The sequence below is a fragment of the Ursus americanus genome, chromosome 3 (genome assembly GCF_024610735.1).
Source record: "Ursus americanus isolate L20-20 chromosome 3, mUrsAme1.1.p, whole genome shotgun sequence".
Lineage (NCBI taxonomy): Eukaryota > Metazoa > Chordata > Mammalia > Carnivora > Ursidae > Ursus > Ursus americanus.
Genome location: NC_142129.1, coordinates 64,220,824 through 64,247,924, shown reverse-complemented (window position 1 = coordinate 64,247,924; position 27,101 = coordinate 64,220,824). Strand labels below are relative to the sequence as shown.

Genomic DNA, 27,101 nt, shown 5'->3' with positions numbered 1-27,101 from the left:
GAATAGTGAAAGTCTGACTTCTTCCTTGCTGATTTGGGTGCCTTTTATTTCTTTTTGTTGTCTGATTGCTGAGGTTAAGACATCTAGTATTTTGTTAAATAGTAATGGTGAGAGTGGACATCCCTGTCTTGTTCCCAACTGTAGAGAAAAAGCTCTTAGTTTTTCCCATTGAGGATGATATTAGCTGTGGGTCTTTTGTATATGGCCTTTATGATGTTGAGGTATGTTCCCTCTATCCCTACTTTGTTGAGGGTTTTTATCAAGAATGGATGCTGTTCTGTCATATGTTTTTTCTGCATCTATTGAGAGGATCGTATGGTTCTTAATCCTTTCTTTTATTAGTGTGGTGTATCACAGTGATTGATTTGTGAATATTGAACCACACTTGCAGCCCAGGAATACTTCCCACTTGATCATGGTGAGTAATTCTTTTAATGTATTGTTGGCTTCGATTTGGTAGTATCTTGTTAAGAATTTTTGCATCCATGTTCATCAGGGATATTGGCCTATAATTATCCTTTTTAATGGGGTCTTTCTCTATTTTTGGAATCAAGGTAATGCTGGCCTTGTAGAAGGAGTTTGGAAGTTTTCCTTCCATTTCTGTTTTTTAGAACAATTTGAGAAGAATAGGTATTAACTCTTCTTTAAATGGTAGAATTCCCCTGGGAAGTCATCTTGCCCTAGACTTTTGTTTATTGGGAGATTTTTAGATTACTGATTCAATTTCCTTGCTAGTTATAAGTCTGTTTAAATTTTCTTTTTCTCCCTGTTTCAGCTTTGGTGCTTTGTATGTCTCTAGGAATTTGTCCATTTCTTCGAAATTGCCCAATTTGTTGGCATATAATTTTTCATATTATTCTCTTCTAATTGTTTGTATTTCTGTGGTGTTTGTTGTGATCTCTCCTCTTTTATTTGTGATTTTCTTTATTTGGGTCCTTTCTCTTTTCTTTTGGTTAAGTCTGGTTAGGGGTTTATCAAGTTTATTGATCTTTGAAAGAACCAGCTTTTGATTTCATTAATCTGTTCTACTGGGGTTTTTGTTTGTTTGTTTCTGTAGCATTTATTTGTGCTCTAATCTTATTTCCCTTGTTCTGCTGGCTTTAGGCTTTATTTGCTGTTACTTTTCTAGCTCTATTAGGTGTAAGGTTAGGTTGTGTATTGAGACTTTTCTTGCTTTTTGAGGAAGGCCTGTATTGCGGTATACTTCCGTCTGAAGACTGTCTTTGCTGCATCCCAAAGGTTTTGGACTGTCATGTTTTCAGTTTCATTTGCTTCCATGTACTTTTTAATTTCTTCTTTAATTTCCTGGTTATCCCATTCATTCTTTAGTAGGATGTTTTTAACTTCCTAGTATTTGTGGTCTTTACAAATTATTTCTTCTGGTTGACTTCAAGTTTCCTAGTGTTGTGGTCTGAAAATATGCATGGTATGATCTCAATCTTTCTGTACTTTTTGAGGGCTGATTAGTGACCCAGTGTGTGATCTATTCTAGGAGTGTTCCATGTACACTCAAAAAGAATGTATATTCTGCTGCTTTAGGATGAAATGTTCTGAATGTATCTGGTCCAGTGTGTTATTCAAAGCCATTGTTTCCTTGTTGGTTTTCTGCTTAAATGATCTGTGCATGACTGAAAGTGGGGTGTTAAAATCCCCTACTATTATTGTATTATTATCAATGAGTTTTTTTTATGTTTGTTATTAATTGTTTCATGTATTTGGGTGCTCCCAAGTCGGGGCCATAAATATTTATAATTGCTAGATCTTTTGGATGATATAATGCCCTCCTTCATCTCTCAGAGTCCTGGGATCGAGCCCTGCATCGGGCTCCCAGCTCCACTGGGAGTCTGCTTCTTCCTCTCCCACTCCCCCTGCTTGTGTTCCCTCTCTCACTGACTGTCTCTTTCTCTGTCAAATAAATAAATAAAATCTTAAAAAAAAAAAAAAAGATTCTCTCCCTCTTATTTGCCCCTCCTCGTGTGTGTGTATGTGTGTGTGTGTCTCAGAAAATAAACAAATAAATAAAAATTTAAATAAATAAAATCTAGTTGTCTGATATAAGTATGGCTACTCTGGCTTTCTTTTGATGTCCATTAGCATGATAGATGGTTTTCCGTTTCCTCACTTTCAATCTGGAGGTGTTTTTAGGTGTAAAATGAGTCTCTTGTAGGTAACATATAGATGGGTTTTGTTTTTTTAATCCATTCTGATATCCTATGTCTTTTGATTGGAGCATTTAGTCCATTTACATTCAGAGTGATTATTGAAAGTTACAAATTTATTGCTGTCGTGTTACCTGTAAGGTTAGTTTTTCTGCTGGTGCTCTCTGTTCCTTTCTCGTCTTTGTTGCTTTTGGTCTTCTTTTCTCCACTCAGAGAGTCTCCTTTAATAGTTCTTGCAGGGCTGGTTTAGTGGTCATAAATGCCTTTAGTTTTTGTTTGTCTGGGAAAATCTTTATCTCTACTTCTGTGAATGACAGCCTTGCTAGATAAAGTATTTTTGGCTGGGTATTTTTCCCATTCAGCTCGTCGAATATATCCTGCCACTATCTTCTGGTCTGTCAAGTTTCTATGGACAAATCTGCTGCGAACCTGATCTGTCTTACCTTGTACATTAAGAAGTCTTTCTCCTTGCTGCTTTCAGGATTCTTTCCTCATCTGTGTATCTGTAAAATTTGACTATTATATGTCTTGGTGATTGCCGGCTTTTGTTGAATTTGATGGGAGTTCTCTTTGCTTCTTAGATTTCAATGTCTGTTTCCTTCCCCAGATTAGAGAAGTTTTCAACTATAATTTGCTCAAACCCTCTGCCCCTTTTTCTCTCTCTTCATCTTCTGGGACTCCTTATGATATGGATGTTATTATGCTTTAAGGAGTCACTGAGTTCCCTAAGTCTATATTCATGATCCGATACTTTTCTTTCTCTCTTCTTTTCAGCTTCATTATTTTCCATAATTTTATCTTCTGTATCACTGATTCTTTCTTCCGCTTCGTCCATTTCCATTGTCATGGCATCTGTTTGGGTTTACGTCTGCACTGTAGCATTTTTAATTTTGGCCTGACTACATTTTTAGTTCTTTTCATCTCTGCAGTAAGGGATTCTCTGGTGTCTTCTGTGCTTTTTTTTATGCCCAGCTAGTGTCCTTATGATTGTTGTTTTAAATTCTAGTTCAGACATTTTACTTAGATCTGTATTGATTAAATCCCTTGCTGTGACTTTTTTTCCTGTTCTTTCTTTTGGGGTGAGTGCCTCCATCTTATCATTTTGTCCAGTAAAAAAAGAAAAAAGGAATCTAGATCCTAGGTATGTTTTGGTCTGCTTGTTAAAAGCAGCTAGATCCAAAAAATATTTAAAAAATAAATTTAAATAAATTTTAAAAATAAAAAGTAAAAAATACATAAGTAAATAAAATTAAATTTAAAAAAATTTAATTAAAAATAATAATAAAAAAATAAAAAGGAAGGTAGATCTATTTACCTTAGAGCTGCAGCTTTGCAGCACTCTGATCTGTAGATGTGGTGCCTGCGAGGGGTTTGTGCTGGTCTTCTGAAGGAGGGGCCAGTTTCTCTGATTCTCAGGTGGACTTGCTCTAGTGGAGATGCGTCTGCAAGGCACAAGGGGGGGGGGCTTGGTGCAAGCAGCTTCTGTCTCCACTAGGTGGTGCAGTTTTGCTCTCTGAAGTTTTTCAGCACTGATGGGCGGGGTAGAAATGGCGTTGCCCTGCTCTCTCCTCCTGGGATGGGGAGCTGGCACCTGACACCTTCAAGAAACCCTCACAGAAGAGCACACAATCACCTCTTCTGTGTCCCGGCTCTGTTAGAACCCTGTCTTCACCCTGCCTGCCTCTGAGCTGTCTGCCTGCCAGCTGGCACGGCACTCCTGTGTTTAATCTCAGGCACAGGCTGGGTTCCAAAACTCCAAATTTTAGAGATCCCCGTAGGTTGGATCCGCGCTGATCCCCTGGGTGAGGGTCTGGCTGACTTGCAGCCCGCTGCAGATTTGTCCCAGAAATCAGAGGTACAACCACACAGTGGTTTGGAGTTCATGGCAAAGCATAGCAGAAAGCCTACCAAGACTCGCTGCCTTCAGCCAGTGCCCATGTTCCTATGTTAACCAGTAGGGCAGCTCAGTGGAATCCTCTGGGTTTCTTGCCCCTGGAGAGGTCACAGCACCCCCTCTCCCAAATGTACTCCGAGCAGGGGAACTGCCTCTCCACATGCGACCCAGGGGATCCTCAGACCTTGCCACCCACTCCTGAGTCTGTGCCCTCCTTCCCCACTGGAACACTGCTAAGACCCAGGCATGACCCTGGTGATGTTACCAACCTCTGAAATTTCACACTCTGTGTTTCCCTGTTTATAAAAACTTGTGATGGTCTGCTCTTTTCCTTTTCCTGGTCAGTGGTTTTGCCCATTCCCACTCTCTCTCTCTTTCCTTCTCTCTCACTCCTCTCTCTGCAATCAGGGCTCCCTCCGCATTGCAGCAACTGCATCTCTTCTCTCCCCCAAATCAACTCTGCAGTTCCTATGTTTCACTATGTGGCGGTTTTTTATTTGTTTGTTTTTCAGCTCTGGTTGTGCATTTTTACTCTCTCAGTCCTCTTGGATGTTCAGAATGATTTGATATTTATCTAGCTGTGTTCCAGGGAGGAGGCAAGCATAGGGTCTCCCTACTCCTCTGCCATCTTAAGAGATTTTGCCTTCCTAAATTAGTAGAATCAGGGGAGACATTAATATTATGCTGTTCTGTTCGTTCTTTTGTTCTTTCTTTCTCTCTCTCTCTTTTTCTTTATTCCTTCCTTTCCTTCTTTCTTCTTTTCTTTTCTTTTCTTTTCTTTTCTTTTCTTTTCTTTTCTTTTCTTTTCTTTTCTTTTCTTTCTTTCCAATGAATAAGGGACAGGAGAGGGAAAAGCAGCCAGTTCTTCTCACTGCTAGGATACTAGTCTTGATTCTGAAAATAATAGGGTAGCTAATTAAAAGGAAAACAAACCAACAAAAATCCCCAAATCCAACAACAACAACAGCACTAAAACTACACAAAACCTCCCTGATAATTCTAACAGAGACTTCGGGGATCATATTTGTTTACAAAGTAATGGAGGAGAATAAAATTGCATGAGGTCCATTTTACTGTTAGTGAGATCATCTGTATGCAGTGATATAGAAAGGATATGAGAAGAATGAAGGTTCTGTTCTAAAACTTTCTTGGACCACCTTGTGACTTTTCAAGATGACTTTGTCATATGCTTGAAAAGCAGTTCTGCTAGAGAAAACCCCAGAAAATTAGTAATTTCAGATTATGTAATGCTTCCAAGATAGCAGGATTTTAGTATTATAGTGACAGCTAATGATTGCAAACAGCTCCTGGTGGTATGCATCTTACTTGCTAATGAGTAGCTGGCAGTGGAGATTATCAGATGAAGCCTCTGTGCTGCTCCCCATGGCAAGTAAAGCCAACTGTTAAAAGTCACCAAGTTGTGGTGATAAACTAGAAACACCCCCCAACCCAGCTCAAGAAAAAAAAAACGCTACAAAATGAAGAAAAAAAATTCCAGCTTGGCCCCTGTGTGAAATCTTCACTGTGAAGTTCTCTGGAGCTCCTTTGCACTCTTCCAGAATCCTGTCTTGCCTGGTGCTATATAATTATGAATTTGTAGCTTAAGATCTTCCAATTTTCTAAGTATTTTAGATACTCTGTTTCGGCTAAAAAAATCATACCTGTTTAACTTATCAGCTTGCTAAAAGCAACTATTTCCCCATGTTAGGGAAATGAGTTTTATTAAATCATATCACTTCAATTTTTAATGGCTGTTAGATATGCACATGATGTCACTTTCCAGTTAGGTGACAAGTGAAAAGGTTAAAAGTATTACATTAAAGGACAAGCTCTCTTCAAAGTGAGGTTGCCCTCTCTACTTTGTATTCATCTGGGTATCTTGTAAAAACTGTGCTGGAGTGTTTAGGGACAGCTCTGAGCTGCTCCAGACCAGCGAAAATGGAATGGAAATACTAGTTCAAGGAGAAAAAAGAGCAATGTAAAATTTCCTACTGTTAGAAAAGAACTAGTTCATGTATTTTTAAAATGGTTGATGGTGGATATTAAAATGCTCTGGTGTTTAGATTCCATTAGAGAAGTTTAAAAGAATGTTATAACAGTTTATTTCAACATTTGAATATTTATAATATGCTAGAAACTACATCTTTTATAATTTTCAGTGGAAAGTTTTAGATGTTACCTTAAAAAATGCAAGGGGATGCATAATGTCTTACAGTCCTTCTAGGGGTTATGTGAGCACTACAGTATGATTAGTGGCTTTGAAACTTTTGGCCTGCAACCCAAACTAAGAGATACATTTCGTATCATGACCTAGCACCCAACGCAAAAGTTCAGAAGTTCATAAATCATTATTTACCACTTATGATACTCTCTGATATCTTTTTGCTTCCTTTCCCTTTCTTTTCTTCTTCTTCTTCTTTTTTTTTCTTTTCTCTTATTTCATTCTATTTAAAAATGTGGTCATGACCCACTAAATTGAGTTTACTTCTGCTAAGGTGTTGGGACCTGCAGTTTGAAAAACAGCTATAGATACAAGATTCAGTTCTTTGTTTTTTGTTTGTCTGTTTCCTGAGTGTTTGGGGGGTGGGGAGAGGGGCTGGTCTGAGCATAAAATCGGAGAGGTGGAAATAACATTTATGTTAATGCTTCAGTTCAGTTAATTGGCTTTCAAACTTCCTGGGAGCTTGTCTGTGACATCAGTTTAAAGGTCTTTCCTTGCTCCGCACTTGCTTATCCTCTCAGATATCCATACTTTTCCCCATTACACCAGTATCACAAACCTTCAAAAATAATAAAAACCTATCTGGGATGGCAAAACAGAGGAATACCTTTGGATGATCCTAATTGGTAGTCCAAAGTGAATAGATAAATTATAAAAGGGGTTAAAGTCATCTCTCTCATACAAATGTAAAACCTGTCACAGACTACTGAACTCATTAAGGAGGGAACTTGTAAGATATTATAGCTGGTTCAAAAGAGAACTCAAAAGTATCACCACACATTTATAGTCAAAGAAGGGAATGTTGAATTAATAAATGGATGCAAAACTGGTCACTATCCCACAGAGCAAAACTGGTCACTGTCACACGGAGCAGTAATTAATGCATTCTACTGGATACATTTCTGTGGATAGGAATTATTGGCACGACTATCCATTTTCTACAAGTTACCTCCTACAGGGTGGTGATATAACCTAGTCAAAGATAAACAAAAGTTGCCATAACCCAGATGGATAAGCTAGCCAGAAGATCCACTAAATTCCAAAGCCCTTCACAATTTTTCTTTATGCTGACTAGATTTAAGCTATTACGCACGATCCTGGCCTAGGTTTAACATTCAGCACGTGAAGGCCACATCCAGTTTGTGGAGGGTTTATTCAGTCTCTGGACTATCTTCTGAATATTTTCAGTTTGTTGCTATCATCTAAAAACTAGATTTTTTCCAAAATAATTCACTTTCTGCTTTGTCTTGAAAAATCAGAGTTGGTGACACAAGGCCCACATTTCTTCACAAAACTGTGATTGGAAACATCAAAGGTCCCTTCTGTTTTTCTTTTTTTTTAATAGAAAATAGAAAAAAACGCAAATACTACAGAAGAACTGTACAGTGAATATAAACTGGTCATGCATCCTGGTAACAACAGCTATTAGGTTTGGTGTCTATTTTTCCATATTTTTGTTTTCTAAGTGTAAACATGCTTATCCCCCCCCACCCCTTCACACACAAAATAGAAATGACTTTTATAATTAGAAAGCCTGCTAGGCTTTTTTTTTTTTAAGAAATAAATTAGGAAAACTACAGAAAGAATGAAATAGTATAAGACAAATACAGTAAAAAGACATACTGTAAAGAATATACAAAAAAGATGTTAAAACAGATGATTAAAGAATTATAAGTAAATTATATCAGCTAAAATGATTTATTAAAAAAATGTTTGAGGAGAAATAAATCACTTTAGCTGCAAGGTTGTCTAAGAGGACTAAACCAGCAGGAGCAGCTGTAGGGAGCCCTGGGCTCGTAGTCCCACTCACAGGCCTTAAAATGGGCCCTTCAGACTGATGCAGCCTTAGATGTTCAGGCCAAGTTCCACCGAGCTTTCTAGATGTTTTGGGATCATCTTCCTGGGGGAGACAGTAGCTAACCACAGCTTCGGCCTGGTCCTGTTTGTGTTTGTCGTCGTTGCTGTTTTTATCGTTGTTTTTAGCTTGGCCATAACAGCGAGTGCAAATCTGAGGCCAGGCTTTCCCAGCTCAAAACCTTCAAAAGCTCTTTCACGGGTTTCGGAATCAAGCCCTCACAAGCCTTGTTTTGGTGAAGGGCTCCTCCTTGCGGCTCCCTGGGTATCTGTCTCTCTTCCTTCCTCCCTTTCTCGAAGTGCCTGTGGGAGACCGGGCCGCACTGGCCTTCTTCACTCCTTCTGTCTCACAGGAGCTGGCTTCATGCATACTTAGCTGCTTGGCATTTGAATTCACCACCCCTGGGTTATGCTGAAGAGGTCGTTTGTTTCTGCAGTCTTGAAACGTGAAACACTATAGTCGAGTTAACATTTAAGCCCTGATAAGACAGTCAAGTATGTTTTTGAAAATATGGAAGAGAAGGGAGTGTACACATCACTTTGGTAGTAATTAAGGGGATGCATTTTCATAGTATAACGTGAGATCTTAGAGATCATGACCTCAGTCCCTGAACTTTTACATTTTCCGTTTGAAATACCGCTGATGTTCACGGTTTCAGCTACCGCTTAGGTGCTAACAACTCCCTTTCTCTGGGGCACTAGGTCCTATTTTTCTAACTGCATTGTACATATTTACATTTTGTCGAGTCGCGTTTCTCTTATATTTAGCTTGTTAGAAATGGAATTCATTATATTTCCTCTCTGAAAATGAACTTCCCTTTCCTACTTTTCTTATTCATAATCTCACTTTCTTCAGTCCCTCAGGCTTGAACTCCCAGTCGCCTTGTAGTAATTCCCTTCCATCTGCATTTTGTAGAGCTAGAGTCACTAGGTCCTGCTCCATATTTCTGCACATCCCTTCTTTTTCGTTCCAACGTCTCCCATCTTAATCCAGTCCAATCCAGTTTTTGCTACAACTCTCTAACGTCTTGACTCCGGGCTCTCAATCAGCCTCTTCAGCCTCTTCTTTTAAACTTAATCTTTCTGAAACACGACTTTCCTCAAGATCCTGCAGTAACATTAAACAGATGCTGATCTGTTACTGTGGATGTTTTAACATATTCTTGACTCTCCAGCCCTTTCGGTAATTTGTCTCCACCTTTCTTTTGCAGTCTTAATTTCTGCTGCTTATGTGAATGCCTCTGTTGAGGTTAATCCCTTTGCTGTCCTCTAAACGCGCTGTGCTCTTTGTTCATCGTGACCCTTCTTAGAGGAGACGCCCCCCTCCTCCTTGCTTTGTGTCTGTACCCTACCCAGCAGATGACGTTGAGCTCAAGGCTACCTATTTGTGAAGTCCAACAGGGCTCTTCTGATTCTCACTGATCCTTCTGGAATCCTTCTGGAGCAAATATGAAGGGGAAAAAATGTGTATGTGTGTATACATACAAGTATCTCCTGCTTTTGGAAAGTTCACATTATACTACTTGGCTCTTACAAAAGACTAACCTTAGTACCTGTTATCGCTAAATCTGAAGAGGATTTTCCACTTTTATGAAAAAAGGTGAAAAGTAAAAATAGGGCTCAGCGTTCATTTGCAGCAAGCTATTATAGAGGCAGTGTGCGTCCTAAACAGGGAGAGTGACCCTGCCAAGCCCCTTCCCTGGGAACCACACTCAGTAGCTGAGCTTGAAACCTCCGTAACTCTCCGCTGTGTCCCCGAGCATCTCTGCTTTCTGTGGATTTATTTTGTGTATCCCTCAGCAAGATGTGTCCTCTAAGGTGCCTAAAAAGCTGACGAGAAGTTATTTTGGGGGTCTGGGAATGTTCAGAAATTTTTCAATACAAAGTAATGGTAATTGCCTTTTCATTTTATGCCATTTTGGCATATGAAAAGCTTTTATAGAAACACTCTATGTTCGGATAGCAGGGGAAACTTGTATGTTATTCTTATTACAGTTAAGTGGCTGCTGTTGATCACTGATAGGAACTGCAGTGTATTTACATTTTACATTATCTAGTAGGCTGTTGATATGAAAGAAGATAATCAAATTGCGAAAACCAGGTTGCTTTAATCCTTTTGTCATGGGTAATATTAATAGGTAAGCCTTAGAATAATAGGGAAAGATAAATATATTACTTGCCCTACTCTTTGCCCTTTCAGAGCAATAGGATCTGCCCTGTCTAGCGATCAAGTTACAAGCCCTTTTATATGCAGTTTCTGTATACCATTAAAAGTGAAGACACTGTCCTTTTATTTTTCAGTTTTGTGTGAATGCACAGAGAAAAGAAGCATTTTGTCTTTTACACAAAGACTGTATCTGTAACACACACACAGGGATTTAAGAGATTTGAGACAATTTTCCGAATCATTGTAAACTAAACATTTATATGACATCTAGGATATTGTGCTAATAATGAAATTTTTAAATAGTTTTATTGAGCTATTATCGACATAAAATAAATTGCACATATTGAAAGTGTATCGTTTGATGAGTTTTGAGATATATTATGCCCCTGAAACCATCCCCACAATCACTATAATGAACATATTCATCAGCCCCAAAGTTTCCTTGTGCTTCTTTGTAATCCCTCCTTCCTCTACCCCCCTGCTTCCCCATTCCCCAGACAACCACTGATCTGCTTTCTGTCATTATACATTAGTTTGCATTTTCTAGAAGTTCGTATAAATGGAATCATACAGTGTGAATTCTTTTTTGTCTGGCTTCTTTCACTTAGTTTAATTCTGTTGAGATTTGTGCATGTTGTAGCATATCTTAGGACTTCATTCCATGTTACTGCTAAATAGTATTATGCATATGCCACAGTGTATCCATTTATCTGGTTTTGGACATTTGGGTTGTTTCCAGTGTGGGGCTATTACTAAAAAAGCTGGATGACATTTGTGTACAAGTGTGGACATACGTGCTCTCAGTTCTCTTAGGTAAATACCTAGAAGGAGAAGGTCTGGGTCATATGGTAGATGTATGTTTATATTTTCAGGAAGCTGCCAAACTGTTACTCATAGTGGTTGTACTGTGTTACACGCACACTGCAGTACACAAGAGTTCCAGTTGTTCCACGTTTCTGCCAACACTTAGCACGGCAAGCCTTTTAAATTTTAAATATTTTAATCGGTATATAGTGGTATTTTGCTGAGATTTTAATTTGCATTTGCCTGTTCATATCTTTTGCCCAGTTTTTGTTGAGTTGTTTTCTCATTATTGAGTTTTAAGAGTTCTTTATATTTTCTAGATATGTGTTCTTTTTTTTTTAAGATTTCATTTATTTATTTTTGAGAGAGCATGAGCAGGGGTGAGGGGCAGAGGGGGAGAGAGGAGAGAGAAACAGAATCCAGGCTGAGCAGGGAACCCAATATGGGACTTCATCCCAGGATCCTGGGATCATGAGCTGAGCCAAAGGCAGATGCTTAAGCAACTGAGCCACCCAGGTGCCCCTAGATATGTGTTCTTTAACAGATATGTAATTTGCAAGTATTTTCTCCCAGCCTGTGGCTGGGGCAGGTGAATTCTTCATCCCCCATCTATATTGAGGTAGCTCGAGGATTCCCATGTTTGAGAATTAGGAGATGTTCATTCTGGGTTGGGTCCTAGCTCAGCGAGGCAGGAGTGTTGCTGCTGGCTAATAATGAATTTTTAAGAATAAATGTTGGCATTTTTCTTGTTTGTAAGTGTAAAAATCACTTATTTTAGACAATATTTAAAATACTGAAAAGTGCAAATAAAGAAATGAGACTGGAATATCTTGGGAACACCAAGCAGAAGCCCAACTTTCAAGGCCGCGTACATCCCAAGTGTGAGTGCTTAGCGCTTACTGTATACTAGGCTTGGGGCAGCAGGATATTATTGGCTTCCTCCACTTTAGGGATGGGGCTCTTCAATTACTCTTATTTTGGCTAAGGATTGCCTCAGAAATACGGTGGGCCGAGGCTGCAGTTGTTCCTCCTGGATGTAGGTTGGGTGCTGTATCCACCATGCGTGGTCGGTGTCTGGCCTGAGCACTTAATAAATGTTTATAAAGTAAAAATACAAAGTAAATGAAGTTCTTGAACATAGACGTTGTGGAATTAGTAAATGTCTTCAGAACCTAGAGCTGGGCAAGACTTGGGGAAGAAGGGGGTGATAAAGACAGAATTGGAATTAATCAAATGTATGTGACTAATACTGGCAAACATTACAGTAAAGTCCAAAACAAATGTCCTAAGTGTTAAGGGCTCCTTGTCTGTGGTGCTTTGTTGATGAAAAGCTTTCAGTTTGGTTGCAAAAGGATTTGATTTAAAATTCTAGCTCTGCTGTTTAGCAGCCACTTAAGTATTGGACCAATACTTAATCTACTTCACTTTGATTCTTTCACTTACGCATTATGAATACTTAGGCGTACCTGGCGAGGTGACTATGAGATTATAGGAGATAGGGTAGTACATACGGCGATTTAGGCAGTCTGGTATAATGACTGACACTGTAGGAGCCCTGTAAATGTTAGGAGGGTTTTAGTTACTCACCTCTCCTTTCTTGTTTCTAGTCTTCGGCAGGACAACTCTCTGGCTGCTGGAGTGGGGACCTACCCACACAGCTCTCTGACTGCAGGAGCGGTTCATAGAGGGGAGAGCTTAGAATGGTACTGCCAGCCTCACCAGGATACATTTTTACACCGCTGTGTGTGTTTTTCAGTGGTAGGAAAAAAATCTCGTGGGAGAAAGATAATGGATTATACATTATAGTGTCCAGGACATAGTCTTTTTGTGCATGGAGTGATTTCTGTAAAGATGTATGGGTAGACTGACTTTCAGTACCTTGTGGAATGACTCATTAGTGTCAGAAGTTGTATTGGTTATACAAGGAAATCCCAAGACTTGTAAAATTGGAACCTTATTTTCATGGAAAAACATCTTGAAAAAGGAGTGAGGGTTGGTGGTCAGATTGGTGGAGTGATGGGCATGAGGGTAACTGGTACTTCTGTAACAATTTTAGAGTTGTTTCAGATGGATATTTGTAGTGAGCTATTCTTTGCCGCCATTCTGAGTTCTTTCATTCTGTCTTGACTTCTTTTCTCTTACTCCCAATCTGTTTCTTCCATGTCTGGAAGTTTTTTGACTTATGGAACGCAAGTTATCCCTCCTTTTCTAGTGTTCATAATGTTCTAAAGAAAGGGACTATAATATTATTCATTGCCAATCAGTCATACTAGCAAACTGATGCAGCCTGTGTATAGTTTAAATTTGATGTTTTAGGTCATGAAAAATGTAAATGCTTCACTTAATTACTTTAGTTATAAATTCTGTACAAAACAATTGAATTAAAAGGAGAAACCAAGAGTCAAGATGCTTAACTGATCGAGCCACCCAGGTGCCCCTTAGTCTGGCTTTTATAACAACCTATTTAAACTTTTGGGGCTTGAGACTGACTTACCAGAACCACTTTTATAATTTCCTTGTTCGTTCCATTTCTGTTTTGTGGCCAGACATGAAAAAGTATTGGAGGGGAGCCTGGGTGGCTCAGTCAGTTAAGCGTCTGCCTTCGGCTCAGGTCATGATCCCAGGGTCCTGGGATCGAGCCCTGTGTCAGGCTCCCTGCTCAGCGGGGAGCCCGCATCTCCCTCTCCCTGCAGCTCCCCTGCTTGTGCTCTCTCTCTCTCTGACAAATAAATAAATAAAACCTTAAAAAAAAAGTATTGGACATTTGAATCCTTCTATTAGAAGGCTTTTCTTCGTATGTTAGAACAGGAACCTCTTTTTAAAGGGCTTGTCTTTCTCTGTGTTCACAAAGCTCCTTGATGTAGCACCCGAAAGGCACATGACACGATGAACTAAGCAAGCCACATGACTACGTCTACCTCCAAAGAGGGAAGAAAACTGCAGTCCTACGTCTCCATAAGGCAGAGAGCCAGTGAATCTGATGATTCCATGGTTCTCATTTGTCCTCATTACATACACAGTTCTCATTGTAGGCAAAATAACTCACCCCTCCCCAAGGGCAATAACCTAAACTGTCCCATTCACTCCCAGTATCTCTCCGTCAGGTTCAAGTGTGCCATCTCTTGGTCTGGAGACTTTGTGAATTAAAATGACCCACCTCCCTGTCCCCTCCCACTCTGGTGGAACCGGGGAACATATTGCCCAGACTCTCATTCAGAAAGGGGAGGGTTGGGAGATATACAATAGTCACGGAGTGGTAGCAATTCGGAAATAGAACTGAGCAGGCTTTTGGGGGGCCCCCACCTTGGGGATGTTTATTAATTATGCCCAGATTCTGCTTCCTGGAAGAGGCCCCCAGTCTTTTTTCTCCATGCCCCTTGGCTCTGCCCTCTTGGAGTTTCTTCCTTTTCTAGTAACTTCTTTGGCTGTCACTGAAGTGGGCACTGGAGAATAGGCTCCCTTTGGGGTCTGAGCAGTTTTCTCTGGCAACTTGCTGTCTCTATGGTTGTTCTAAATACCCACTTGTCAGAGTCCTTTAAAAAAAAAGATTTATTTATTTCAGAACAGGGGGAGAGGGAAAGAGAGAGAATCTTAAGCAGACTCCGCACTGAGTGAGAGCCCAGTGCAGGGCTCAATCCCATGACCCTGAGGTCATGACCCAAGCCTAAATTAAGAGCCGGCCGCTTAACCTACTGAGCCACCTGGGCTCCCTGGTCTTCCTTTAATCCAGACTGAAAGCGGTCATTTTGGCCATACAGCTCTCAAACATTTTGTTGGCTCCTTAGCCATTTGATTCCAATCAGCTTCATGTGGCAATAGCCAGACCTACAATTTTTGCTAGACATCTCTCAGATTTGCTACATTCCTCACCGCTTTTACCCCGCAGGTGCTGTCTCCCTTCTTCTTCTTCTTCTTCTTCTTCTTCTTCTTCTTCTTCTTCTTCTTCTTCTTCTTCTTCTTCTTCGTCGTCGTCGTCGTCTTCGTCGTCGTCGTCTTCTTCTTCTTCTTCTTCTTCTTCTTCTTCTTCTTCTTCTTCTTTTAAATTTATTTATGTGACAGACAGCCAGCGAGAGAGGGAACACAAGCAGGGGAGTGGGAGAAGAAGAAGCAGGCTCCCAGTGGAGGAGCCCGATGTGGGGCTCGATCCCAGAACGCCGGGATCACGCCCTGAGCCGAAGGCAGACGCTTAACGACTGTGCTACCCAGGCACCCTCCCTCCTTCTTTATTTGAGGGTAACTTTTCTCAGGCTTCAGCTGAAGACCTACGCTCTTCGTCTGTTTTCCTGAACCGTTTTATCCCTAGTGAAGGAACTGACTACATGCCACATTGATCCATGCTGAGGTTTCAGTATCAGGTGTAACGGTTGTATTCTTTTTTTTTTTTTTTTTAAGATTTATTTATTTATTTATTCGACAGAGAGAGACAGCCAGTGAGAGAGGGAACACAAGCAGGGGGAGTGGGAGAGGAAGAATTAGGCTCATAGAGGAAGAGCCTGATGTGGGGCTCGATCCCATAACGCTGGGATCACACCCTGAGCCGAAGGCAGACGCTCAACTGCTGTGCCACCCAGGCGCCCCGTAACGGTTGTATTCTTGATTTGATGCTTACCGGAGGTCAGCTGTTGTTCCTTCAAAGGCTTTCCCCATCTTAATTCCAACTGCTTGGGGTTGAGAAGTTAGTTGCGTTTTCCAGTCTTTGAAGTCTTTGACTCTGAGCTCTATTTTCGTACATTCCTGCCCATGGGCCAGCCAGTTCTCTTCTGATGCGTTTCCTTCTCGCACGCGCTTCTCTTCATCTTACTCAGTTACTCTTTGCATCTCACTCTTTGTCTTGTCATCTTTTGCATTTGCTTTTGCATCTAATCTCATTTTTCACCAGTTCCGTATGGGCCATGCCTCCTTGTACTCTGCCGAGGTTGCCAAACTATTTCTAGACCTTTCTTTTGGACCCATCACTATATCCTGTAAGCATTTTCTTTGAGGATTTCAGAGGCTGTTCCTTTTCCTTTCGTGAGCTATTTTCTTGATTACATGCCTTGTGTTATTCTTCTCCAGTTGTTATTCCCTTAAAAGTAAAATTGGCCTGATATGTTTTCTATCAACAAATAAGCTCCGTTACCGTCCACTTGGGTCCACAGCTCAGGGCAGGTCGACCTCCACAAACCCCAGTGCAGTTCTCTGTTTCCAGAAGGCTCTTGCTCAGATAAAATCTTTATTTACTCTCCCTGCTGGATTTTCTGGTGTGGGTGGAGTATATGAAAACTAAAATCTGGAGCACTTGCTGCCACCAGGACTTAACGTTGCTTTGCTTACAGGGGCTGTCCTCACATTGTGACGTGTCTTCCCAGGTTCCCCCCAGCCTCCTTCCCAGTTGCTTTCTAGGAGTTGCTGTCCTCCCCGAATGTACAAATATGGGAGGAGAAAGAGGAAAGTGGTGTGTGTGTGTGTGTGTGTGTGTGTGTGTGTGTGTGTTGAGGCTCACAATCTTACCAACACAAAGATCTGCGTTGATGGGAATTTAAAGTTGGTTGCAGTGGATACAGTCAGCCCTTGAGTGTCGGAATCAGGTCACCAACTGTGGAGGGTATTAGAAGTGCCTGCCTTTCTTTTTCAGGGGGCCTCAGTTCTACAATGCTTAGGTGGTTATGGCATGACAAGAAACCTGGACAAGTTTTTGTTTTTGTTTTGTTCTGTTTTTCCTTTCCTCAGTCCAGTGTCCGATTTACAGAAAGCGAGATCCTTCCAGTTTCTGGGATTGTCTGTTGATTTTAGTTTTATATGTATAATTTCTTGGGTTATTTCCTGCCTGTTCAGAAATTGATAGAGATTGCACGGTTCAGGGCACACATGGTTTTGAACTGGAAGTCTGTGCCCCTTAATTTCTGGGTTTGTCTTTTGACACCTGGAAAGGGCTTATGTTCTTAAGTTTGGTAATAGAATTCCTAAAAGTAATTATTGTGGTATCTCTATGTTTGGCTTTTTACTAAAACGGGTAAGACTTTTACATTTTCATCTGAACTTGACATCATATAGTGTTTCTGTTTCAGACAGCAGCAATGTTTCCCTTCTTCAGAAAATCTCCGGAATCTAAAAAGCCCTCCGCACCAGAGACAGAAGCAGATGGATTTGTCCTTTTAGGTGAGTCTTTTTAAGAAACAGAATCATAATGATTTTTCCTTTAAAAGATTACTTGGAAATTATATGATTGATTTTTAAAATTATTTCCTACTAATTCCAGAATTCCTTTATGTATATGACATCTATAAAAATAAAGGTCATCAATCACTTAGAATATTGGCTGTCAAGTCATACACTTCTTACATATTCCTTTGGCTGTATCCTTCAAATTAAATGTATAAAATCATCCCTCTTTTTTCTTTATGATAAGCTGGTCAACCTTTTTAATTGTGAAAAACCAAAAGTCTAGGGTCCTTGGTAGATTCAAGTTCTGTTTTATAAATAGCACCAAACCTTGCTTCTTAAATTAGCATCTGAAATTAAATCAGGCATCCAATAAATAATTTGCTGAACGAAGTATACTTTTTAAACATGTTAAACATGTCTTCTAAATGTTTGTTAAGACTGGTTTATTTTCTATTATAGAATTGATACCTGCAGTTATTGCAATTTTGGTAGCTTTAAAAAAAATTCTTTCAAACAAATGCTATGCTCTTTCTAAGGGGAGTTCTGCAAAATAACATTTTCTTCATGTCACTGTGACTTTCCCCCAAGGAAGAGATTTGCAGTCTTTGTATAGTTCTTCCCAGAAATTCTCTCCCCAGAGGGTGGTGAGCAAAAACCCAGTGTTCCCACATAGCACGCATCCTCTTCCACTCTGGACTTCCTCCTGCCAAATTCAGCTCCTTCCCTGAGAGGATGTGCATGAATCCGTAGGGTACTTGTTCCCTGGGATGTTTCTCAGGTGTCTCCCTTTCCAGAGTCTGGTTTCCTACCTCTTACGGTCTTCGTCTTGGCCCAGCAGACTGGGGTTCTCTAGCATCGGCAAATGCTCTCTATGTCTTGAAAAGTGGAGGATGGCTCCTTGGATTTAAGGGTGATCCTGAATTTTCAGTTTAGGCCCTCTCAGAGTCAGGGTTCCTGTCATGCCTGTTTTCCCACACGTTTAGAAGTATGGGTGGTGGGTCTCCGCCTCTTCAGCCCTTCTCTTCAGGATCTGGTCTCTCACAGAAAGGACAGAAAGGTTTCACCCATCTGGCCCTCTTCCACTGCTAGGCCTTAATCTCTGGGAGACCAGATTAGAGTTCTTCTTGTGGCTAAATGTTACCTTAGAGTATCCCGTCTCTTCCACAGTCGAGTTCTGGCAGGCCCGAATATGCAGTGCTGGCAGATGCCCTTTCCCTTCTGGCACTTTGTCTGAATCTGCCTCATATGTCCTGGGACAGGGGCAGTAGCTTGACTGGTCAGAGCTGTGTTCTCTCTGCCCAGATCTCCTACACCTGAGGCAAAATAGTGAGGCAATGTTTGACCAGGGCCAGTGGTTTATCCGGGGAATTTTCTGACGGGTGTAAACTGGGGTGCCGTGTACACGCCTGCTTATCTGGCCCTTCTTACCACGTCAGGAATTTGTGCCCTGGCTTCCAGGTCAGAACTGGCTCCATCAGTCCCAACCTCTGTTCCTTGAAAGCTGCCAGTGTTGCTTCCCTCCTGAATTAGCCTCACTAACCGAACCTCATGGATGCGTCTGGTCTGCTTCTTTAGGCCTTTTCACAAGAAATTCATCTCTCAAAATTTGCTTCAACAAAGCCTGGTGTTCCAAACTCTGTTCTGTGTTTCTCTGTAGTCTCAACACATACGTAGAGAACTTTGCTACTTTCTGTTGTTTTGCGGTTCGAAATCAACATTATTATTTTTGTAATGAAACAGCTGTCTGAAGGCTGTGAGTTTAGCGCGCAGACATCTTTGAGAGCACATGCAGCTTCTAATGCTGGGCATCAGAAACTTTTTACACATCTTCACCTCTCTGGCTCTCGAGCCTGGCACTTGGCTGCACTTCAGGGGTAAGTTTTAACCACAGCCGAAAACACTCCAGCTGCTGCTCTTTCTGAAATCTCTTCCAGTGTCGGGTAGCTCGAAACATGTAGGTGCTTCACTTACAACTGGTTAGACCAATAGGGGCTCAGTTTCCGGGCTATTCTATCTCAGCGGGTGAAGCTTATTTGCTGTGGACCTTTCCTCTTCTAGAAAAGACTCTGGTTTAAGAACTAGTCTTTAGCTGAGCCTCAGAAGACGGAGAAACTTTCAGATTTGCTAATTCATGAGGAAACTTGTAGCACTTCATTACTCTCATCTGCTCTCGTGTTCCAGCTGTGCCATCTGATATACCTAAGCTCTAAGGGTACATTTTCCCAAAAGTCGACATGCTGTACGTGACGGGCATTTTCCCAGGACCATCTCGGACTGAGCTGGGTAGGTTCTGTCCCCGCACTGTGCCTCCCCTGCAGTGTTATGTCCCTGGCAGTCATGGCGAGGAATCACTTCTGTTGTTCAACCACAGCGATGTGATTTGAGATGCAGCTGGTGGTACTCCCTCTTTCAGATGATCCAAGCCAGACAAAGTCCTCTAGATGTCTGCTGAGACTTTCTCCTCCTTCAGCTTCCTGAGTGTGGATGCTTGTCTCTGTTTAGCCCTGTTTCCCTCCAGATACAAAGCTCTACCCCTTCACCACTTTCCGTGAAAAATCCTTGCGTCCATGTACTGTTCTGTGAGCTTAGTTACTCTCCTCAAGTTGTGATGCCGTCAGTCAGCATCAGTGTTGGCTCTCACTTCCTGTGTCGTCTTTCTCTTTTCATCGATGACACCACCTCCCTTCCTTCTCAGGAACACCTCAGAGGCACTACAGGGAAGCGCAGATAAGAATTCTGACTTGAGCCAGACCTGTTGGCTCTGTATCCTGGCTCTCCAACTTGCCAGAGTCTCCGTGAGAGGGGAGGCAGAACTTCTCCTCGCTCCTCTTAGGGTCTCTGCCTGGGCCTGAGAAGTACAGACACGCAGGACGCATTAACAGGAGAGAAGCATACAGGTTTTTACATGTACACAGAAGCCCCCCTAGGCAAACAAAGACCCAAAGAAGTGGCAAAACTTATGTGCTTATATACCAGGTTGAACAAAGAGGCCATTGTGGAAAAGTAAAGAATGTGGGGAGACTAAAGGAAGATAAGGGTTATTTTAACAGGGTCTGTTTGTACAGAGTCCTCTTGGCCTCAGTTCTCCACCTCTGCTGATAAGAATGTTTCTTTCCTCCTGGCATCTTCCATAGGGGGCTTTATCTCCTGCTTTCAGGAAGGAAATGGGTGGTCAGAGAGCCCTTCTTGCACCTGCTGTTTTTCAAGTGCCTTTAGCTCAGAATAATCCTTATGCCAAGGTGGCATATTTTGGGGTGGTATATTTGCCGCCCTTCGCCATTTTGGACAAGTTTTACAACCTCCAGGGGTGGGAGGGCATTTAGAAAATGAACATGATAATAGTACTAACCCCGTAGGGTTATTGAGAGGATTAAGTGGGTTACCATGTGTAAGATGCTTAGAACAACCCTGTCCGTGAAATGGTACTATTAGGTCCACATCAAGGTGAGGACTTAACTTTTCTGAGTTCCTCCAGCTAGCATATAGCAGATCTAGAAGTAGTCCAGGCAATCTGACTTTGGAGCCTAATCCTCTTAACCACTAAGCTACCTGTCTTTTTTTTTTTTTTTAATGTCATAATATTTTAAATTTTAAAACAGTGACATTTTAAGCTCCTTAAAAATTTTTTACATTGTGTTCCTTACTGTTTCAAAGAGGAAGTATTGTGTTTCTTTGTTTTCATTTTTTAAATAAAAGAGTGTTGGTTGTTGTTCATAAAGTTCGGCTTCAGTTGTGGCTACCTCAACCTTTTCGGTATGTAGTACGGAATGTATAATATTCTGAATATTTTTAAATATTGCAGACAACTGTCATCTCCTTAATGAGGTTGAGGTTGGAAGATGGTATACATTATTTAGTTAGTAAAAAATGCATCGACAGTTAGGGACTTAATTGAGTTGACTGGTAAAAGGAAGATTATTAGGAATATAGTAGGCTGTCTTTAAAAATGGTTTTTAGTTTTTATTTTTAAAAATTTTTTTTATTATGTTATGTTAGTCACCCTGCAGCCTATCATTAGTTCAAAATGGTTTTTGAAGTGGTTAACACTTTAAAAGTGGTAGCCTCTTTTATTAAAGCTGACTTGTTCTGCTACGTTGTTCTTTTTTATCATGCGATGACATACTGACAAATGTAATATCTACTTTAGTCTCAGTGCAGACTGTGTAAAATATTTTGGAAAATGCCAAATGGGTCCAATGGTAGGTATGAACTGCTCTTATTAACATGCCCCCTACTTGCCCACGTGTACTTTGTCATCATATATCCACATACCTTTCTTAGTCCTCACGTGCAGTAGCTACGTTGCAGGAAAATAAACATACATGGTGGGCTTTGTTGTGTTTGGGAAGTGATACAACCAAGTGAAGACTTAGAAACACAATTTTATTTATGGCAACAACTTCCTCTCAATACGGATTCTACGGAATTTCTTAGAGTATCATTGTATGTGGTCTTCATAACCTGTTTCTAAAATGGTCAGAGTAAATATGTTGTGAAAGGTATAAATTATCTCTTTTTCCCCCACTCGAGAGTACCTTTTACCCTAGGCAAGCCTTCCTGCTTAACACCAATAGGTTTTAGGTTGCAGAGATTAGATGGCATTGCTGAATTGCTAAAGTCAACACCCCGTGACTTGAAATTTAGGGTTCAGTCAGAGCCTAGGCACTTTGTTGAGAATAGGAATATCTGGGCTGTTGGTATACAATTAGCTCACTTGTGGACATAAAGCTTTTTCCCTGTTAAGGTTTCCAAAGCTGTTAGCCTTTGTGAAATGTCTAGTGTGCTGAATAAGGATAAAGGGGAAAAAAAGCCTGGTAGAAAAACATCCTTTCCCTTGTAACCAGTTCCTATTCACATAAGAAGGTATTAGCTATTCGTTCATTCAGTAATGAAGTTGAAGTAATCCTCCAGGGTACTCATTTTACACAAAAACAAATTGCAGTTTTCATTTGCATCGCTGGGTGGCGATTTTTCTTGGTTTTACACTACTGTTTAAAACCCCAGCGAGCATGGTACTATTTGTAATTACCAGGGTTTTCTTGTGTTATGACATGTTTAATTGTACTTTTAAGACATTATCTTTAAGTTGATTACAAATTTACTACTGTAGTGTGCAACCTCATAGTTATTTTAAATTAAGGAAAAGGGTATCTGTTGCCTCGATGTTGGCATATAATTCCTTCCAAAACTAAGACAAAGGCATGAATTAGCTTATTATGTTATGGCAAAAAGAAGGAAAAATAAAAGCAACAAGAAAACCCCACAGAATATAAGAGGAAAAGGAATAATTTAGGTTACTCTCGTTATGTTCGCTGACATTGTTGACTAGGTATTGAATAGGACTTTGGAGCCGGCGGAATGAAATCGGACAAGGGCCGCCCCAGAGATGGAAGGGCTTAGGTTACGGGATAGCCGACATTCATCATGGCTTTCAGAATGTGCAGGTGCTTCTCGAAGTAGGGCACGAGGACCTGGAGTTTCCATTAAGCTAATTATTTTGTAAAACTGAATCAAGAGTCCGAGTTTAGTAATTCAGCAGCTTGGATTTCATCTTTGAAGTATTGATATTGAAATATGTAACTTAGTCTCACCTTCCATTTTCCAGTTGAAATGAAACGTGATGGGTTATTTTTAAGATTGACTCCTACTGAATTCCTCATCCTCAGAATCATTCAGACCGTGTATACACACTCAAGTTAAACTATTCCATTCTTATATGGAATTTTGGGGTAACTTCTTTGTCTCTGTGCTCCTTCCTTTATTTAAAAGTGGGAATTTAACGGTGTACAAGACGAATTTACATTCCAAGAGGTGAGGGACAGTAAGACACTTTGATTCCCTCAGGCTTTAATTAAAACAACAAAGATAAAAACTAAACAGATTTTCAGTGTGTGCTTCCTATTTTTACTCCCTGTTTTTACGACAGAAGTATACCAAATCTTTTTTTAAAAAATAGAGTGTTGCTGGATTTAAAAAGCAACTGGTCCTATTAATATCTCTTTACCCATGTATTGGGACATCCAGAAAACTCAAATTACAATTACTTTACTTGGCAATCTTTGTATTTTTACTCTGACCTTGCAATTCTAAAGCAGGTGTGCCAGGTTTTTTTCAGCTAAGTTCATTATGCACTTTTTTATTTTCCCGTTATGGATAGAATTAACAGAACTTTCACATTTGTTGGCTCCTAATTCTGGTTCACCTGTTCATCTAGCGACTCTTCAGAGTAGGAAGTGTTCAGGCGAGGCTGTTCTCTGTGGGGTGTATCCCCTGCCTTATCTGCTTGACCATGCAGATTGGAAGGAACATCATGGGGCAAAGGACCATACTGAGAAGTAGAACTGAGCCTGCTGTTTCATACAATTAATTGTGAGCCAGTCATTCATTCATACTAAGGCTCAGTGCTATCAGTCGGATGATCCGTCTCCCTCCCTGGTTCTAACCCTCCTGTGCATTAGGGAGCGGATGATCCGTCTCTCTCCCTCCCTGGTTCTAACCCTCCTGTGCATTAGGGAGCGCTTTGAAAAGAGATTGGTGCTGGGGCCTCCAGAATCCCTACATTCTGGTTAGACAGGCCTGGGGTTTGACCCAGACAGGAGTCCCCCCCGCCCCGCGTTCCACGGACAGTTCTAGTGTGCATGCAGGGCTGAGAACCACTGCTATTCATTCTCTGTAATTTAGTGATCATACAGCATCAAACACTTTGAAAAGGACCTCATAAAAATATAGGCTTATGGTTTCTCTTCCACTGTAGTTGAGCCATAAACAAATAAAAAGCAAATAAAACCACATTTCTAGGTTAAACACACTTCCTTTCAAACATTAAATAGGTAAAGAAGGAGAAAGCTTCAAATGTCTTATAGTAATATATTTGGAACCTTAAATTTTTTTTTTAATCAGTGGAGCGATTGAGAAGCATTTTATTAACCTAATTATACAAATGTGAATTCCAAATGGCCTATAACTCTTTTCGTCTTTAGCCATAGTACATCTATTTGACGGATTAACACCTGTAAACTCTTCAGAACCACTCCAAGGGACTTTTTCTTTGAACTAAAACCTTCAGGCAGCCGTGTTTTTAGTACGGCGATTTGGAGGTCATTGACTGGTTTGCTCCGGTGCTGTTTCCCGGAGGTCACTTGTGCAGTACCTCAGTAGAGAAGCACTTCAAGCGTGCACACCGTATTCCGTAAATGAGGATCCACCAGTACTGCGGTAGAGGCTTTCATCACGCTCTCTCTTCCACGTTTGAGACTATTTAACTGAAAACTTGTGATGAGTAGCTTTTATATTTGAGCTTAAAAGTTTATTTTTTTCTTTCATTCTGTTGAGGAAATGAAAAATGAGGATGACAATCAAAGTAAAATGTACAGCACGAACATGGTACTTTGTACTGGTAGTTCAGGTAGGGTTGGAAGACCTCAGTGTTGGCTTTCTGGTAATCTTAATAATATGACAGTATCCTTTCATATTTTAGCGGTTGTCTTACTCAGCATCTTTTTTTCCCCTTTGAATGCAACCAAAGCAGATTATGAAGGGGAGGATTCTTACTAAGGGTAACACATTAATCTTCATAAATGTGAATTTCTGAAAAATATATCGTCTTCCTTTATTCTGTCATGATAGAATTAGGGTGTTACCTCAGAATAGCATTATCTAATACACTAAGCCAGAAGAAAACATCTTAAATTTGTGTGATGGAGTCTTTTCTTATTATAGTGATCACTAATGGAATGCTCTCGAGCGTCTCCTCTGACACAGGTGTTTTGCTCCTTGTTAAAAATGCTGCAGATTCCTGGGCCTGACCCATACCTAGTGAAACCGAATCTTTGGAGCTATAGCCTAAGAATCACATTTTAAAAAAGCAATGCGCCTGACTTTTCTATGACAAAAGAGACAAGAATATACAATGGGGAAAAGACAGTCTCTTCAACGAATGGTGCTGGGGAAACTGGACAGCTCCCTGCAAAAGAACAAGAGTGGACCACTTTTGAACACCATACACAAAGATAAACTCAAAGTGGATTAAAGACGTAAATATGAGACCTGAAACCGTAAAACTCTTACAAGAGAACATAGGAAGTAATTTCTCTGACATCAACTATAGCAACATCTTTCTAGATTTGTTTTCCTGAGACAAGGGAAACAAAAGCAAAAATAAACTGTTAAGACTATGCCAAAATAAAAAGATTTGGATAGCAAAGGAAACCATCAATAAAACAAAAAGACAACCTACTGAATGGGAGAAGGTGTTTCCAATTGACGTATCTGATAAGGGGTAATATTCAAAATATACAAAGAACTTATATAACCCAAAACCAAAAAAATCAAATAATCCAATTAAAAAATGGTCAGAGGTCCTGATTTAGACATTTTTTCAAAGAAGACATACAGATGGCCAACAGATACATGAGAAGATGCTCCTACTGATACGGGAAATGCAAATCAAATCCACAAAGAGATATCACTCTACACCTGTCGGAATGGCTAAGATCAAAAAGACAAGAAATAACCAGTGTTGGCGAGGATGTAGAGGAAAAGGGAACACTCATGCACATTTGGTGGGAGTGCAAACTGGTGCGGCCACTGTGGAAAACAGTATGGAGGTTCTCAAAAAATTAAAAACAGAAAGACCGTATGATCCAATAATTCCATTACTGGGTGTTTATACAGAGAATAGGAAAACACTAATTCGAAGGGCTATATGCACCCCTATGTTTATTGCAGCATTATTTACAATAGCCAAATTATGGAAGTAGCCTGTGTCCTTTGATAAAGAAGATGTGGGGCACACACGCGCGCACGCACAGGACTATTACTCAGCCATAAGAAGGAAATCTTGCCATTTGCAACACATGGATGGATCGAGAGGGTATAAATACCAAGTGAAGTAAGTCACTCAGAGAAAGACAAATACTGTATGATCTCACTCATGTGAAATGAAGAAACAAAGCAAATGAACAAAGAAAAAAAAGAAACAAACCCAAAACAAGACTCTGAACTATAGAGAACAAACTGATGGTTACCAGAGGGGAGGTGGGGGGTGGGGATGGTGAAATAGGTGAAGAGGATTAAGAGTGCACTTATCGTGACGAGCACTGAGTAATATGTGGAATTGTTGAATTGCTATATTGTACACCTTAAACTAATACAACACTGTCGGCTATACTGGAATTAAAAAAAAAGAATTTCTGCTACACTCTGGTTATCAACTAAATGATAAACCGATAGACTACAATTGGTATTTTCACTAAAAAGTCATACTTTTATGATTATATGTACCTATATTTTATATATACATACGCACACATAGATATACATTAGTCATATTTTTAATGAGAAGTATTACGTATACTAAAGCCTTACGTTATAGTATAAATGACTTAAAGGAACCATCGTTCTGAAATTGTTCGGTATTCTAAGTCAAATAGCTCAGTTCTAAACTTATGGAATGATTTATTTTTATTTTTGGCACCTATTGTTTCCTGATGCACGAGGTGAAAATATGCTTGGCAGCACCAAAGGAAGACGAACCCTTAAAATAGTTTGTTGAAGGATTGGTTGAAAGAGTTGATAACTCTGATAACCAGCCGTTGTCCCTGTTGGTCTCCCTATGTTAGGGGTTCTTAGCCATGGTGACTTTGGGGGGCTGAGTGGAGTGGTCTGTAAACCTCTTGAAATTATAGGCAAAATTTTGTATTTGCGTTTTTCTGAGAAGGATCTTTGCGTTTCATCAGATTCTCAAAGGTCTGTGACCCTAAAGAGGTAAAAGAATCACTTTTCTAGATGGAGCTGTGTATACAAATGTTCACTAGCCCCTCGGGCTGTGTGATCTCAGGGTGTTTTTATTTTAACGTC

The 27,101-nt window shown here is 40.4% G+C and overlaps 1 protein-coding gene across 6 annotated transcripts in view; it reads left to right on the top strand.

The window, feature by feature from the left end:
- The window catches only part of UMAD1 (UBAP1-MVB12-associated (UMA) domain containing 1), a 215,959-nt gene that overhangs the window by 10,154 nt on the left and 178,704 nt on the right, over window positions 1–27,101 (top strand). For 2 of the 6 annotated variants that reach the window (XM_045793180.2, XM_087861050.1), the window contains exon 2: window positions 17,147–17,237. The exons of the other annotated variants lie outside the window; for them this stretch is intronic. In XM_045793180.2, coding sequence (XP_045649136.1) covers window positions 17,156–17,237 — 82 coding nt within the window. In that variant the 5' untranslated portion in view covers window positions 17,147–17,155. The remainder of the gene's footprint in view (window positions 1–17,146; window positions 17,238–27,101) is intronic. 6 annotated transcript variants of the gene reach the window in all.